The sequence below is a fragment of the Callospermophilus lateralis genome, chromosome 9, assembly GCF_048772815.1.
Source record: "Callospermophilus lateralis isolate mCalLat2 chromosome 9, mCalLat2.hap1, whole genome shotgun sequence".
In the NCBI taxonomy this organism is placed as follows: domain Eukaryota; kingdom Metazoa; phylum Chordata; class Mammalia; order Rodentia; family Sciuridae; genus Callospermophilus; species Callospermophilus lateralis.
In genome coordinates, this window is record NC_135313.1 from 56814937 (window position 1) to 56832313 (window position 17377).

The 17377-nt window shown below is 33.9% G+C and overlaps 1 protein-coding gene across 1 annotated transcript in view; it reads left to right on the forward strand.

Annotated features, from left to right (window-relative positions):
• Cirsr (corepressor of RBPJ and splicing regulator) overlaps positions 1-17377 on the forward strand; it is a 39990-nt gene that overhangs the window by 2176 nt on the left and 20437 nt on the right. Inside the window, exons 2-7 of the mRNA XM_076866342.1 lie at positions 974-1068; positions 4490-4563; positions 5666-5676; positions 5763-5827; positions 6202-6250; positions 7332-7449. Coding sequence (XP_076722457.1) covers positions 974-1068; positions 4490-4563; positions 5666-5676; positions 5763-5827; positions 6202-6250; positions 7332-7449 — 412 coding nt within the window. The remainder of the gene's footprint in view (positions 1-973; positions 1069-4489; positions 4564-5665; positions 5677-5762; positions 5828-6201; positions 6251-7331; positions 7450-17377) is intronic.

Sequence of the window (17377 nt, forward strand, 5' to 3'; positions counted from 1 at the left end):
GTTGGAGTTGTAGCTCAATGGTAGAACACTTGCCCAGCACATATGAGGCACTGGGTTCAATCCTCAACAGCACATAAAAATAAATAAGTCAAATAAATATATTGTGTCCATCTACAACTTTAAAAAAATTTAAAAAGAATCTTTGGCAGGATATGCAATAAATGGATAACACTAGCTACCTGTGAATACAATTACTTGATAAAAAATAACTTTTAATAACCAAAACTAAAAAATAAATAACCAAAACTGATAAAGCATTCTATGCTTGAAAAGCATTCTAATCTGTCTCATTCTCTTTACTATTATTATGGTGTTGAGAATTTCACACAGACACCTTTACCCTAAGGTGTTCATGCTCCTGAGCACTTCTGTCTTATTTCTTTGGTTTTTTGTTTTGTTTTGTTTTGTGCTGAGGATTGAACCTAGGGCCTCCATCATGTTGGGCAAGCACTCTACCACTAAACTAAGCCCCTAGCCCCTGTCTTATCTCTTTGTTTCTTTTCTTGTCTCTTCCTTTTTTTCCTACAATTTCATTTCCTTTCCCTTTTTTCTCTTTCTCCAGTTCTCCTCTCTTAGGGTATTGGTGACACCCAGTAGCATTGGTGGCCATTGCATAACACTGCTTCTTATGTCCTGTACTAATGGGTTATCTATGTTAGACATATTCTATGTAAAGAAATGCTTTTTTTGCTCTCTGAAATAACGTAGGGACTGGTACAAGGTGCTGTTGTACCACACATACTGAAAGCAGTTCTCATGTTTGTGTGAAAGTATAGCTATGTTGAATGGTTGAATTTTAGGATTTATATCAAGATACAAATCGTATTTTCAGATATTATTTTGTGATGATGTCATTATTACTAAATTGGACTGCCATAAACAATGCTATTTTATATTTAATTATGAAAAAAACAAACTTGCTACTTAACTTAAATCCAACTATTTAATTTACGTTTTTACTTTACTCATTTAGGTATGGATGGCAGAACAGAAAATATCATATGATAAGAAGAAACAAGAAGAATTAATGCAACAATACCTTAAAGAACAAGAGTCATATGATAATAGGTGAGATATGCCCTTCTGCCATTGTTTTTAGAATAATCAATTACAGGAGACTAATCCCTTTACTCTCATAGATGGCCACTTTATTTGACTTTACCCATAATTCATGTAAAATGTATTTTCATAGGACTCATATAGTTTCTGAGCAAAGCTGGGTGTGGTAGCTGCTTCAGAGGTTGTGGCAAGAGATTTGCTTGAGCCCAGGAGTTTGAGACCAGCCTTGGAAATTAGTGAAACCACTGTCACAAAAATAGATTTAATAAACAAAGCACAGTGGGGCACGACTGTATTCCTAGCAGCTCAGGAGGCTGAGGCAGGAGGATTGGAGCTGAAAGCCAGCCTTAGCACCTTAACAAGGCTCCAAGCAACTCATTGAGACCCTGGCTGTAAGTAAAATATAAAAAAGGGATACGGTTATGGCTCAGTAGTTGAGTGCCCCTGGGTTCACACCCCTGTACAAAAATATAAATAAATAAATAATAAAATAAGTAAACCAATCAATAAAAATCAAGTAAACTGTAGAACACTCCTCTGTTTATGGGCATTGGGGTTGCTTATACTTTTGAGCTATTGTGAATAATGCTGTAAATCTTGACATAGAGGTAACTGTTCAAGTTCCTGTTTTCAATTTCTTTAAATATATTTTTAGGTGGGGCTGGGATTGTGGCTCAGCGATAGAGTGCTTGCCTAGCCTGGGTGGGACCCGGGTTTGATCCTCAGCACCACATAAAAATAAAGGCATTGTGTTATATCCATCTACACCTAAAAAATAAATATTAAAACAAATTAAAATTAAAAAAATAATAAATATATTTTTAGGAATGGAATCACTGGATCATATAATTCTATGTTTAGCTTTTTAAGGAATCACCAAATTCTTTTCTATAGTGACTGTGCTATCTTTTTTTTTTTTTATTAGAACTTTATAGTTATATATAGTAGCTGGGGGGCTCATCCCAACAAACTTATACATGCATGAAATTTTAATTCAGGTCATGATCCCCACTTTTTCCTCCTATTTCCTTCCCCTCTCCCATTCTCTTTCCTCTACTATACTTCATTTGCTTATTTATTTATATTTGATCAGTTCTTTTTACTTATGCATAATGGTGAAGTTCCCTGTTGATTTTTGTTTTTTTGTTTGGTATCAGGAATTGAACTCAGGGGCACTCAACCAATGAACCACATCCCCAGTCTTATTTTGTATTTTATTTAGAGACAGGGTCTCACTGAGTTGCTGAGTGCCTCACTTTTGCTGAGGCTGGATTTGAACTCATGATCCTCCTGCCCCAGCCTCCCAAGCCACTGGGATTTCCGGCATGTACCACCACTGTTTTTGTTTTTTAATTTATTTTTTAGTTATAGGTGGACACAATATCTGTATTTTATATTTATGTGATGCTGAGGGTAGAACCCAGAGCCTCACGCATGCTAGGCGAGCGTTCTACCTCTGAGCCACAACCCCAGCCCCTTCCGGCCACAATTTCTTAATCCATCATTTATTGGTGGGCACCTCGGTTGATTTCATAATTTAGTTATTGTGAATTGCTCTGCTATAAACATGGAGGTGACTTTATTGCTGTAGTATGCCAGTTTTAGATCTTTTAGGAAAATACCAAGGAATGAGATAGCTGGGTTATCCCTAGTTTTGTAAGAAATCTCCATACTGCTTTCCTGAGTAGTTGTACTAGTCTACAGTTCCACAAAAATGTACAAGTGTACTTTTTCCTTGCCAGCATTTACTGTTTGTGTTCTTGATCGCTGCTGTTCTGACTGGAATAAGATGAAATCTTGGTGTAGTTTTGATTTGCGTTTCCCTGATTGATAGAGATGTTAAACATTTTTTCATAGATTTTTTTGACCATTTGTGTTTCTTTTTTCAGATTTCCTTTGCTGAACTGCTCTATTTAACTTTTTTTTTGGTTTTTTGTGTTCAGCAATAACCATCCTAGTAAGTATGAAGTAGTATCTCATTGCAGTTTTGGATTTACATTTCCATAATATTTAGTGATGCTGAGCTTTTTAATTTTCATTTTTTAAAAATATTTTTTAGTTGTAGTTGGATGCAGTACCTTTATTTTATTTATTTTTATGTGGTGCCGAAGATCAAACCCAGGGCCTCGCACATGCTAGGCAATTGCTCTACTGCTAAGCCACAACCCAGCCCTTAATCTTCATTTTTTAGTGGTGTTAATATAAGACAAAATTTACATACTTGTGTAAAGATGTGTTGACTTCTAAGTATATTAAGAGTTTTGGCGTCATCACCATAATCTAATTTCAGAACTTTTCATCTCCGAAAAAGAAATCTTATACCTATTAGCAATTACTTCCAATTTCCCAACCTTGTCCTTCTTCTACCTCTCAGCCCTAATTAATTGCCAGTCTACTATCTCTATAAATTTGCCTATTCTGGACATGTCCTGTACATGTGGCATCTTGTAACTGATTTCTTTTTCTTTGCATGTTTCATGGTATGACATGTATCAGCACTTAATTCCTTTCTGTTGCTGAATAATAATCCATTGTATGGATGTCTATACCTACATTCTTTTGCTTCGCTCTCTTTTTTTTTTTTTTTTCCATAACAGTTGTTATAGAATCCAATGGAAGTAAGAGAAGAATCTCAATCATGTAGCATATCCATTTTGATTGTCTTTTCCTAGTATGAGAGGAAATTCTATTTCCTCGTTGGCTTTCTTCTTTATAATTAGCAATTTACCTGTATTTTTTGAATTAAACTGTAACTCAGGCATACAATTTGTGGCTGAGGATTTTTTATAAAAAGCCAAACATTTCTTTTTGTAAATGGAACCTGAACAGGAAACTTTCAGTGTTAAAATGGAACAATAAAAATAAGATTTTTGAGGTACAGCAGGCACTGATTCTATCATATTAAGTTGCTTATTGGAGAGTTTTTTAAAAATGAGTCTTTTTTCATTGGCCTCACTAAAGAATTTGATTCTCTCATTTAGATTCTTACAAGCATTAATTGGCTTTGACTTTCTCAAGAAAACCCAGACTCATTTTCAAAACTGATTCCTCACAATTAAGAAAAACTGTTGGCAACCTTGTCCTTGTCCAACTGTTTAACTTAATTCCAACTCTGTGATGACCTTCAGCTTTTCAACAGCATTTCAGAATTTAAGAAAAGTCCTTTAGAGTGACTGTAGAGTTTTTCCTCTTTTTTGTTGAGAGGACCAGAATATTTCAAGGAAGAAGACAGTTTCAGAACTTATAGCCTATTATTAAAGAAATAGTATTGTTTGATTTCCATTCACATATTCTAAATGTCCTCTAATCAGTGGGGTAAAATTTAGGATTTGAACTCTAACAAAAAAAATATATATTTATTTTTATTCTCTTGGGGTTCCTTTTGGGGTGGAAGGATAAAACTGTTAAGTTTATTTCTTATGTCTTTTAGATTGCTTATGGGAGATGAACGTGTAAAGAATGGCCTTAATTTCATGTATGAAGCCCCACCAGGAGCCAAAAAAGGTACTTGCCCCATTTCCTTAAAATATTTTATGTGTTTACAACTACAGATTGAGAACTGCTGGGTGTGATAGCACAAACCTGTAGTGGCAGCTACCAGGGAGTCTCAAAACAGGAAGAGGCAAGTTCAGGACCAACCAGCACAACATAGAGTGACCTCCATCTCAAAAAAATTAATTAATCAAAATTAAAAAAAAAAAAGATTGAAAACTGCTAATAGACCTTTTTTTTTTTTTTTTTTTTTGAGAGAGAGAGAAGAGAGAGAGAATTTTTTTTTTTTTTTTTTTTTTTAGTATTTATTTTTCAGTTTTCGGTGGACACATCTTTATTTTATGTGGTGCTGAGGATAGAACCCAGCTCCCCGCACATGCCAGGTGAGCGTGTTACCGCTTGAGCTGCATCCCCAGCCCGCTAACAGACTTTTTAAAAAAGTATTCTTTGTTTTTAAAGATTGTTATCATGTCAGGTGCAATGGTGCAAACCTATAATCCCTATCTGGGAGGCTGAGACAGGAAGATCACGAGTTTAGTAACACCCTCACTTAAATAAAAAGGACTGGGTTCAGTGTTAGAGCACCCCTGGCTTCAATCCCCAGTACTACAAAATAATAAATAAAATTGGTTTTCTGAGGAGATAATAAAGAATAATATTATAACCAATAAAGTAGAATAAATATTAAAAATATTGTTCTATTCTAGTAATTTTTCATGAGGTGTCCTTTTGGGAGGAAAAAAATCTCAACACCAGCAGAAATGCATTTTTTCTTTTATAAGGTGGTTATATCTTTAGTCTTTCCTTCTAAATATACTTGTGTATATAAAATACAATATTCACTTTCAGTAAAAAGCATAAAAGTCTCAAAATTAGCAATTAACAAATAGCAATTAACATGTTTGTTAAATACAGTATTGTTAAATTCAGTATTGTATTTTATCCTTTCGTCCTTGATTTTTATCTCATGCAAGAAGAAAGAAGTCAAACCAGTACAATCTTACAAATTATAATCAAATAACATATTATAGTGGTAATATACATTTGACTTTTACACTGATGATTTTAACTTGTCCTACTTTTTCCCCTCCTGTATTTTTGATATGCAATCAAGAAAACAAAGAGGTAAAGCCTATTTACTGTTCGAATTTACTTATAATTAATTTTGATTTTATGGAGAAAATTGAAAGACTTTTTAATGAATGTTTTAGAAAGAAGAAACAGAAGGAGAGACAGAATACAAATTTGAATGGCAGAAAGGAGCTCCACGAGAAAAGTACGGTCTGGTTTGCTTTTAAGATACAATATATATCACTATATCTGCAGTCCCATCTTATGTTATCACCTTCATATGCATTAGAGAAAATAACTAATATGAAAACATTTTTATTGAACTTTCTTATGCAACCAATCTACTTTTATTATAGTCTTGTTTTATATACTTGTTCTTTTTATTTATAAATTACAAACTATAAGCCTAGGTATTTGATAACTATTTTGAAATATTAAATAGATTATAGTTCTGTATACTTATTGAAGTAATAATACATTTCATATTGTTCTGAGAACTATAACTTTTTCAAGTTAACTATCATTGAATTTATTAAATTATTCTTAATATTTTATTTATACATTTTCTCTACTTAATAGATATGCCAAAGATGACATGAACATCAGAGATCAGCCCTTTGGCATTCAGGCAAGTGACATGTATTTTACCCTTTACGAATAATTTTTATTTAGTAAATATCTACATTATTATCAAAAAGGTGTTCAAGCTGGAAAAGAACAATATGTTTTGTATTTGTATCAGATAATGGTAGGAATAAGGAGAAAACATTAAATGTGGTTGACTGACCAAAAATGGGAATCAAAATTACTAATAAGAGTTATGGGCGGGCTGGGATTATAGCTCAACGGTAGAGTGCTCGCCTAGCATGCGTGGGGCCCTGTGTTCAATCCTCAGCACCACATAAAAATAAATGAATGGAATAAAGGGATTGTATCCAACTACAGCTTAAAAAAATAAATATTAAAAAAAAAAAAAAAAAGAGTTATAGGACTGCAGTTGTGGCTCAGCTGTAGAGCCCTCGCCTAGCATATGTGAGGCCTGGGTTTGATCCTCAGCACCACATAAAAATAAATAAATAAGATAAAGATATTGTGTCCAACTACAACTAAAAAATAAATACTTTAAAAAAAAAAAGAGTTATAATGATGTTGGTGTCTGCTCTTTTCCAAGAATTTGGAGAATTAGGTCATGACCAAGAAAAGATTTAAAACAGTCATTTGTTTAGAATCAGGGCAGCCTGTCACTAGAGGAAATCCTTATAAAGAAAATGTTGTTGGAACCTTTCCTTGCTTGTTCATTTATGTATTATCTGTCACTTCAACAGCAGAGCTGAGTTGTTACAGTTGGCACAGGGGTTGGGCCTGAAAAGCCTAAAATAAGTTCTGTTTGAACCTTTATAGGAAAATTTTGCCAGCTCCTGTTTTAGAAATTTGAAACTTTTAATTTTGACTTATTAAAACTAAGAAATTTTAAGATCATATTGTTATATTGCCACCAATTAAGAAGTAGAAAACAATAGGATTCAGCTTAGGTGTTGGGCAGAATTTATAGTAAGATTTTAGTATTTGTATTAAATTTACCAAACTTAGTTTTGTAGTCTCTTTTCCTACAGATCTTTTTAAAATGTGAGTAATTTAACTTGAATCCTGCCAAACATTGGTTAGATTCTTAGTATTTTAGTAACCAAAAGAATATTCACTTTTCTCAGGTTCGAAATGTAAGATGTATTAAATGTCACAAATGGGGTCATGTCAACACAGATCGAGAATGTCCTTTGTTTGGTCTTTCTGGAATCAATGCAAGTTCGGTTCCCACTGATGGCTCAGGTAGGCATTAGACATGATTTTTTTTAGAATTTAGGTAAACAAGGAAAGAAAAATAACATTTTTTTTTCTTTAATCTGAGTATTTTTTGTTTTATTTGAGTTTTATTGTTTTAGACTAAGGCACATTACCAAAATATGATTATCATTGAGAAATTCTGTGTTGAATCTGAAATGCTTTATAATAGAATTAAAATGTAATTTTTCCAGCCAAAGGCCCTATGAACTTGATTTTTAAGGTAAGATAACAATAAATACTTTATCAGGTTAGTGGCCTAAAATTAGAAAATAAATGGTTCATTCTCATATTTAGATTCTCCTGATTTTTAAAAAAGGCTGGAGTGAAAGCCTCAGCAATCATTTCTCTTTAGTTCATGGAATTAAAAACAAAACTGAGTAAAAAAAAAGATGATAAATATGTTTAAATTGGGTTTTTATTGGAAAATTATTTATCTTACTACGTATTACTTTCTAAAAAAAATTTGTCCACTTGGGTTTGCATCATTTTGGCTCTTCATAAAAAGGATACTAAAACTGTGAAGTTTTAGCTTAAGTTCATCATTATCTTCCTACTATTTCATTGAGATAGCCATACTAACTTAATCCTGTCTCAGAATAAGTCATAATAGAAATACCCTACTTAACTCTATAACCTTCAGTGAGTAATTTCACTTTTATGGGCTTCAACTCCTGATTGTTTTTTTTTTGTTTTTGTTTTTTTTTTTTTTTTTGTACAAGGGATTGAACCCAAGGGCACTTTATTACTGAACTACATCCCCAGCCCTTTATAAAATCTTTTACCTGGAGGGAGGATTTGCTGAGAGTCTGACTGAGGCTGACATCAAACTTGAGATCTTCCTAACTGAGCTTCCCTAGACACTGGGATTACAGGCATGAGCCATCACACCCAGCTCAACTCCTGATTTTACAATAAGGATGATAGTATGACTCAGATTTTCAGCACTTTATAAAGCAGCTATAGAACTTTTTTTTTTTTTTTTAAGAAATCTTACATAAAAGCACTGCTACTTTATTGAAACAAGTCCTCTGGGCATTAAGTCCCCTTCTTTCAGTCCCAAGGCCTCCAGTCATCTCTTTAGAATCTCTATGGCTTTTGCTGTTCACCTCAATCTTGAGCCTAGGGTTCACCCTCATTCAGCTTACAACCTTCTGCATCTGTTCTTACAGCTAGAGATCCTGCTTTCTTCTAGAAAACCACGTTCAAAAAAGTTCACCTTAATATTAGGAGTTTAGGAATTTGATCCATCATTATTTTGGGCATTTCCCTAGTGGTGGTATAGATGTTAGAATTGGTAAAGGGGGCTGGGGATGTGGCTCAAGCGGTAGCTCACTCGCCTGGCATGCGTGTGGCCCGGGTTCGATCCTCAGCACCACATACAAACAGAGATGTTGTGTCCGCCGATAACTAAAAAAAATAAATATTAAAAAAATTCTCTCTCTCTCTCTCTCCTCTCTCACTCTCTCTTTAAAAAAAAAAAAAAGACTTGGTAAAGGAAGCATACCTATAAAATACTGATTGATTTTTTTTTTTTTAAAGAGAGAGTGGGGGAGAGAGAGAGAGAGAGAGAGAGAGAGAGAGAGAGAGAGAATTTTTTAATATTTATTTTTTAGTTCTCGGCAGACACAACATCTTTGTTTGTATGTGGTGCTGAGGATCGAACCCGGGCCGCACGCACACCAGGCGAGCGCTCTACCGCTTGAGCCACATCCCCAGCCCCTGTGATTGATTTTTGAAAAATCTTTATTCCTGTAAAATAGGTTCAGAAACCACCTTTTAAGGAGAAGGAGAACTATTTATTCAGTTGTAAGACAATGTTAATACAGTCTTTGTTCTGGCAAAATACCTTATAAAAGAACTTACCACTGATACCACAATACAGATACTCTTAATAACCCACATAGCTAATTCTCCCTTCTTCCCTGCCCTCTCCCAATTAGTAGAAGGGATAAAGGCCCCAAAGGAAATAAAACCCCAAAGAAAATGGAGTGGAGTAGGTCATACATCAAGAACACATTTGGCTCAAATATTTTTGACACTTTCCTTTATTAGTCCAGAGATTCATTGTTACATCTTATATTCTGTTTTCTAGATAGGGTTGCATCTTTCTCATTTTCCTTCATGCCAGTCTTATAGTTTCCTTACACCTACATGATTCATGGGTTGTTTTGAGACAAGCAGAAGTAGTAGCTGTCTTTCTTCCCCAGCCTCATCTTACTCTGATCCTGCTTCTGAGAGAATGAGTAGGATAGACTCCAGGCTTAGCCCTTTCTTTTAATAATCAGTAGGCCTGCCTTGTCTTGAGTCTGTATTAGAAAGTATGCTAACAACAACCCAAAAAACTTGTGTATTAACCTATTTTTAAAAGTATTGAAAACAAGAGCTGGGGTTGTGGTTCAGTGGCAGAGCACTGGCCTCGCACATGTGAGGCACTGGGTTCGATCCCCAGTGCCACATAAAAATAAATAAACAAAATAAAAGTATTGTGTCCAACTACAACTAAAATATTTTTAAAAAATAAAGATATTATGACCACATTTAAGTAAAAATATTTTTGAAAAAAATAAGTATTGAAAACAATAAAACCCCATAGTCACATGCCACACAGTTAGTAAATTCCTGTGTAATGCAGCTGGTTATTGACTCTTCTTTAGCCCTCCATTTGTATCCATTAACCTTATGGTAATTCAGTGTATGCAATTCAGGTTTTTGTGTGCCATTCATTGGGGTGTTATTGTAGAACTATTCTTCAGTTAAATGAACTTTGTCCAAATAACATGAATGAAGTAGAAAAATACATAACTTGTTGAATCCTATTGTTTTACCTATATTTAACCATATTTAAGAAGTCTACATATATTGACATATGTTACATACAATATATTGTCTGTTTTGCCTGTGAAATTTGGTAAAGACTTGAAAGAACTGTATACAGGGTGTGGAGCAAGTATGGTAAGATGAATATTTCAATCCTTTGTTAATAAATTGAACATCCATTTTCAAGGGCCATAATATATATCAAAAGTCTTCAAAACATCCTTTCGGGCATGCCTGTAATCCTAGCTACTCAGGAGGCTGAATCAGGAGGATTGCAAACTTGAGGCCAACCTTAGCAATTTACTGAGGCCCTGTCTCAGAAAAACACAAACAAACAAAAATCCACCATATCCTTTTACCTTCCAGTAGTTAAAAGAAAGCAATAAGGTACACCCTCAAAGATTCACAGTAGTGAAAGATTAGAAACAACATGTAGACTTCTCAAGTATGGTTAAATATAGGTAAAACAATAGGATTCAACAATTTATGCATTTTTCTACTTCGTTCATGTTATTTGGAAAAAGTTCATTTGACTGAAGAGGAATTCTACAATAATACCCCAATGAATGTCCATCAGCAGTTATTTATGGAGCAATTACAAGTTCTGTGATGAAAATTTAATTGGAAACTGTGATCAAAACTAACTGGGGAGTTACTGTATTAAGTGGTCAGAAAGGCCCCTCTGAGGAAGTGATGTTAAGATGAGACCTGAGGGCTGGGGATGTGGCTCAAGCGGTAGCGCACTCGCCTGGCATGCGTGCAGCCCGGGTTCGATCTTCAGCACCACATACGAACAAAGAAGTTGTGTCCGCTGAAAACTAAAAAATAAATATTAAAATTCTCTCTCTCTCTCTCTTTCTCTCTCTGTCTTTCTCTCTCTCTCTCTCTCTCTCTCTCTCTCTCTCTCTCTCTGTTATAAAAAAAAAAAAAAGATTATTTAAAAAAAAAAGATGAGACCTGAATGACAAGACAAATACAGCAGTGTGAGATCTGGGAAAAGAGCATTTGGCGTATCAGTATCAGGCAAAAGGAACAGCCTTTCATACAGAGGGGCCCATCAATCCTGATAGGGCACATACTTACTGGCACTCACCTAGTGGTTAAAAACATTGACTGAAGGGGCTGGGGTTGTGGCTCAGGGGTAGAGCGCTTGCCTAGCATGTGTGAGACCCTGGGTTCAATCCTCAGCACCACTTAAAAATAAATAAATAAAGGTATTGTGTCCAACAACAACTAAAAAATAAATATTAAAATATATATATATATATTGATTGAAGATGACTCCTTAGATGCTTGCTTTAGAACTTCTACTCTGCTGCTTCTTAATTGTAACTTTAGGCAAGTTATTTAACATCTCTTGCTGATATGTATAAAACATAATAGTACCTACACCTCATAAAGTTGTTATGAAAACTAGATAAGTTAATACATGATGCTTAGAATAGTGCCTGGCATATAATAATCACTTCTTGAGTATTTTTTTATTAATTGTGGGGTATCTCCCGCAAATGGAATACTTTACAACCATATGTAATATATATACATATGTAATATAGCTAGAGATCTATGTTGGTATGTAAGGATATAGGAGGATGTATCAAGTGTAAAGAAAGTTAAATGGTATCAATTAAAAGTATGTAGGATAAACAAAATGTCAGGCATTCCATAATTAAAGTGGCTTTCAAGGATGAAGTTATTTTTAAAATCTGTATGATTTTAGATGCTTTACCTTTTATCATAAAAGGATGACTCACTGATATAAGAGCCTCTATTTTTAGGGTTGTCAATGTAGCTCAGTGGTAGTGCATTTGCCTGGAGCCTCTGGATTTGATCCCTAACCCCACCCACACCCCCCAGAAAAGCCCTATTTGAAAATTAATTCTTAGAACCAAAGTTTATTGTTTATTTTTCAAACACTTGTTTTTAGCAACTATGTATTTGACATCCTACACATTAACCAGTAAGTTTTTTAAACTTTATGTTCTGGTTTATTGAAGGTATAGACTATTCCTAGTTTTCAATCAAATCAGAAACATTAAACATATCACATAAGAGACAGTTGGGCACAGTGGTGCATGCTTATAATTCTAGTAGCTCGGGAGGCTTAGGCAGGAGTATCACAAGTCAACGCCAGCCTCAGAAACTTAGCAAGACCCTGACTCTAAATAAAAAATAAAAGGGGCTAGTGACAATCTACTCAAAATTAGAATACGATTTAAGAGTCTGTTTAATAGAGGAAAGCATTGTTAAATTAGGTAGTTAACAGAGTAAGAGGGACTAAAGTGATCTCTGAAGAATTAAAATTTAGATAGGTAGAAAGAAAGTTTGACCCCCCCCAAAAAAAAGACCTGAAGAAAAACATAAGCACAAAAGAATTTAACTTGAATAGAATAAATTTTGAATGGCTCTCAAGATGGGATGGAGGGAATATGTCCATTCATCCTGCAACCAGTGTTTCCCAAGCTTACCTACTGTAAGGAATCACTTAACACAGCTTGTTTAAATATTGGTTCTCAAGCTCCTACCCCATAGGGGCTATTGAATAAGAGTCCAGGGAAAAGTCTGAGAATCTTATCCTCAGATAATGCTTATGATCTGTTGTTTGTCTTTGGAAGGCGAATAATATAGAGGAAAAGGAAAGAGAAATGTGTTGAAAGAGCCTTTACATAAAAAAAAAAGGGGGAGAGGACAAATTTTCAACATTTCTAATTTTTAAGTATTGTAAAGAATCTAAATATCATGCAATAGGGAAATGGCATGATAAACTGTTGATATGTTAAGTGAACTAAAGGATATTAATTAAGCTAGGTGTGGTGTCGCAAGCCTATAATCCAGCTACTCAGGAGGCTGAGGCAGGAGAATCACAAGTTGGAGGCCAGCCTCAGCAACTTATTGAGACCCTGATTCAAAATAAAAAATGAAAAGGGCTGAGGATATAGTTTAGTGTTAGAGAGCACCCCTGATTTCAATTCCCAGTACTCCAGATAAAAAATACTAACTGAATTTGCATTGGAATTCTCATATAAAACTCATGCATATAATTTAGAACTGAAAGGAAATATGAAGAAATGAAAATAGTTAAGATTTTAATTTGGTGAAATTACAAGCAATATTATTTTGTATTAAAATTTTAAAATAAACTTAAAATTTAGCCTTTTTAAACACTGATACTCTTCAGAAAGCTAATGCTTTCCTTTCTATTCCCGTGTTAAGTTTATTTTCAGAATAATTAGAACAGCTAAAGGAAGCAGAGTTATGGTTGTGGTGCAAAGGCTGTGTTCACAATGAGAAATACCTAACAGACTGAATTAATTCTTTGCCTTAATCTTTATATCTTTAAGATATTAGGGAAACTATCTTTATATCTTTAAGATATTAGGGAAACTAATATCTTTAAGATATTAGGGAAACTTCCATTTCCAGTTTTTTCTTTCAAACTGACAATGTATGAGAGTAAATACTGCCATATACACAGGGTATTTTAATTTCTTAAATTCTGTATCTGACTTGTCTAAGAATATCTGAAGACATTGAACTCTGTTAAAATTGTGAAAGGAATAGGGATTCATTCAGTTGTAAAGCCCTTGCCTAGGATGCACAAGGTCATAGGTTCCATCTCCAGCACCACAAAAAAAGAAAAAGAAATCAGTAGCTTTCACTATCTAGGCTATTACATAAGGTGAAAGTTACCAATCTTGTTTCTGATGTACCATCAAGGTTGAAAACCATTATCTTAAGCTGTTTATAAAAATAATTGAAGATTTGGGAGGATAGTACCTTTTACTGTTGATTTGTTTGTTTAACTTGTGTTTTACTTATCATAAAGTCATAAATTTATCCTAAGGAAATAGTCATGAATATATCCTAAAGATTTAGTCACAAAGAATTGTGTATGATAGTGAGAGACAATACTAAAGTATCTAGTAAAAAAAATAAAATAAAAATTTTCCCCCCGTACTGCGGTTTGAACCCAGGGGCATTCTACCCACAAGCTATATTCCCAGCCCTTTTTATTTTTATTTTGTGACAGGGTCTTACTAAATTGCTGAGGCTGTTCTCGAAACTTGTGTGTGATTGTTCTGCCTCAGCTTACCAAGTACCTGGGATTATGAACATGAACCTGGACTGTTGAAAGGAAATTAAGTGAATTATGGAACATTGTTATAATGGAATTCTGTACTATGCAGCATTTAAAATGATAAGATTTCTTAATGATGGGGATATTTTTTAAAACATTTAATGAAATTTTAAAAAATAGGTTATAAGACAGAGAAGTTACAGTTGTATATCTGTTTCTGTGTCTACAGAAACAGATATTTTAAAGAAAAGGATTGGAAGGAGATAGACCAAATTAATAGTGGTTGTGTTTGGGTAGTAGGATTACTAAGATTTTTAGTTTTATCTTTTTGCTTATCCATATTTCCAACAGTGAAGATAAATTACATTTATAAATTTTTAAGTGAGCATTACTTTAAAAGAATTAAAAATTATACATAGAAATAAATTATTTTAAATTGTATTGCTCCGTTAATGCCTCTAAAGTTTCACCTAAATTTAGCAGTAGTACTTAACTAAAGCTAATAGAAACTCTTAAAGGTTTCTCAAAAACAAAATCAAAACTCTACTATCTTAAATAGAAAAGTGAGTATAATGATGTAATATTCTGAACTTGAATGCAATGAAAAATAAACTGACCAATTTCCTAATCCACTTGGTGATTCAAACTAAAAAAAAAAAAAAAATCTTTTCATTTAAAAAAATCACCTATTGAATAATGTCTCACCAGTGAATAGAGATTATTTTTGCAATAAGGCAATTTCAGTAGATGTGGTTATCATGGGATAATCACACCCCTGGGGTACAGCCTTGTGCCTGTAATCTCCCAGGAGTGTAATTATTTCATGATAACTGCACCCCCTGGTGTTACATTATTTCTATTATGAAATTCTTAGTTTAGTATATAAAGTAACTTACTTTGATCACTGGAAACTGCAAGGTGCTGTTAGAATGCTCCAGCTGTGAGGTTTACAGAGACCAGCTATAAGATTTACTTCTCCTTTACAAAGTTAAATTAGGCAATCAAAATGCTTCTTTGGGCTAAGCTGGTTTAGAATATCTTTTCTACTGAAAAGATCATCTTACCTTTTTCATCCACTCCAGATACATCAAAATTATCCTTAAAACTTGTAAGCTTCAGTGGTAACTGAATTTTTATAAAATATTCTATAACATAATTAAATGACTAATCCATATATCTTTTATCTATGCTCTGTAGACCTTATTTTTATCACTGACTCCTAACATCTGTCAGTTATTTGTGTTTTTAAGGTATATTGAAATTAAAAATCTTTTTCTTTTTTCTTAAACCACAGTGGAATATTTCAACAGAGCAAGTGATTTGTTTGTTTTTTCTGGTACTAGGGATTGAACCCAGCCAGGGCCTCATGCATGCTAGGCAAGTGCTCTACCACTGAGCTGCATCCCCAGCCTTTTTATTTTATCTTGAGACAGGGTCTCACTAAGTTGCCCTCAAACTGAGGCTGACCTCAAACTGAGCAAGTATTTTTTAAACAGCTTTAAAATTGAGCTATAATTTACATGCCATCGATGCAATGGCTTTTAGTGTATTTACAGAGTTGTACATCCATCACTATAGTCAATTTTAGAACATTTTCATTTTCCCAAGAAAGAAAATCCCTTGACCCTCACCCTCCAGTCCCCAGCTGTAGGCAACCACTAAACTACTTTCTGTCCCTATATCTTTGCCTCTTCTGGACATTCCATTCTTCCATGGAATGTGTTTTCCCATTATGCTTAAATGCTCAGATATTCACACACACATACAGCAGTTTTATAATAGCCCACCAGGATATAAGTTTATATGTAGGCACCTATAAAACAGGTAAATGTGTAAGATTTTCTTCAAAAAACATAAAGCAAAATTCTATTTTTAAACTCCTCTTTTCCCTAAACATGGATTTTGTATCTCTCTCCATGTTTGACTTTCAGATCTTTTTCTTCAGGAAGCAAATAGTTAGCTCTAAATAGTTACTCTATAGGAGATCTAGACATGCTGAAGCACTTCCATTGCGAATATTTTATTAAAGATTATTACACCTATGTTTTTACACCTCATGGGAGTTACTGGCATGTAATTTTTCTTTCTTGTTTATATTTGGTTTTGGTATCAGGATGATGTTAGTCTTATAGAATAAGTTAGGTAATGTTCCTTCTGTTTCTGTTATCTAGAAGAGATTATTAATATAATTTCTTCTTTAAATATTTGATAAAATTAACCAATGAATCCATCTGGGCCTGTCACTTTCTATTTTAGAAGGTTATTGGTTGTTGGCTAAATTTCTTTACTAGATAGATGCCTATCAAATGATCTTTTTTTCCTTTTGTCAGCTTTGGTAGATTGTGTCTTTCAAAGAATTGGTCCATTTCATGTAAATCAGATTTAATGGTATAGAATCATTTGTTGTATTCCATTATTACCCCTCTAATGTCCACGGATCTGTAGTGTTGACCCTTATTTCATTTCTCTTTCCTTGGTTAGCTAGAGCTTTATCAACTTACTGATCTTTTCAAAGAACCAGCTTTTATTGTGATTGATTTTTCTCCCTTGTTTTCCTCTTTTTATTTCTTCTCTTCTTACTTTGAATTTAATTTGCTCTTCCTTTTCTAGTTTTATAAGACAGAAGATTATGTAATTGATTTGGGAGAGGTGATGAAGATTGAACCCAAGGCCTCACCCATGCTAGTCAAGTTCTGTACCACAGAGCTACACTCCAGCTCTACATATTGATTTTAAATCTTTCTTCTAATACATGTATTTAGTACTATAAATTTCTTTCTGATTTGGTCTTTGCTGTGTCCTACAAAATTTAATAGGTTTTATTACAATGATTTCTGACATTAACTACCCAGAAGTAGGCCAGACTTCACAGGTTAACAGTTCTCCAAAGACTATTCTCAATTAAGACACCAGCTACAAATTTGGGAGTTCCTAGACCACCCACCAAACCTGCTACAAATCCAGGGTTCCTTCTACCTGCCTAAGGTTTGATAATTCACTAGACTGACTTACAGAACT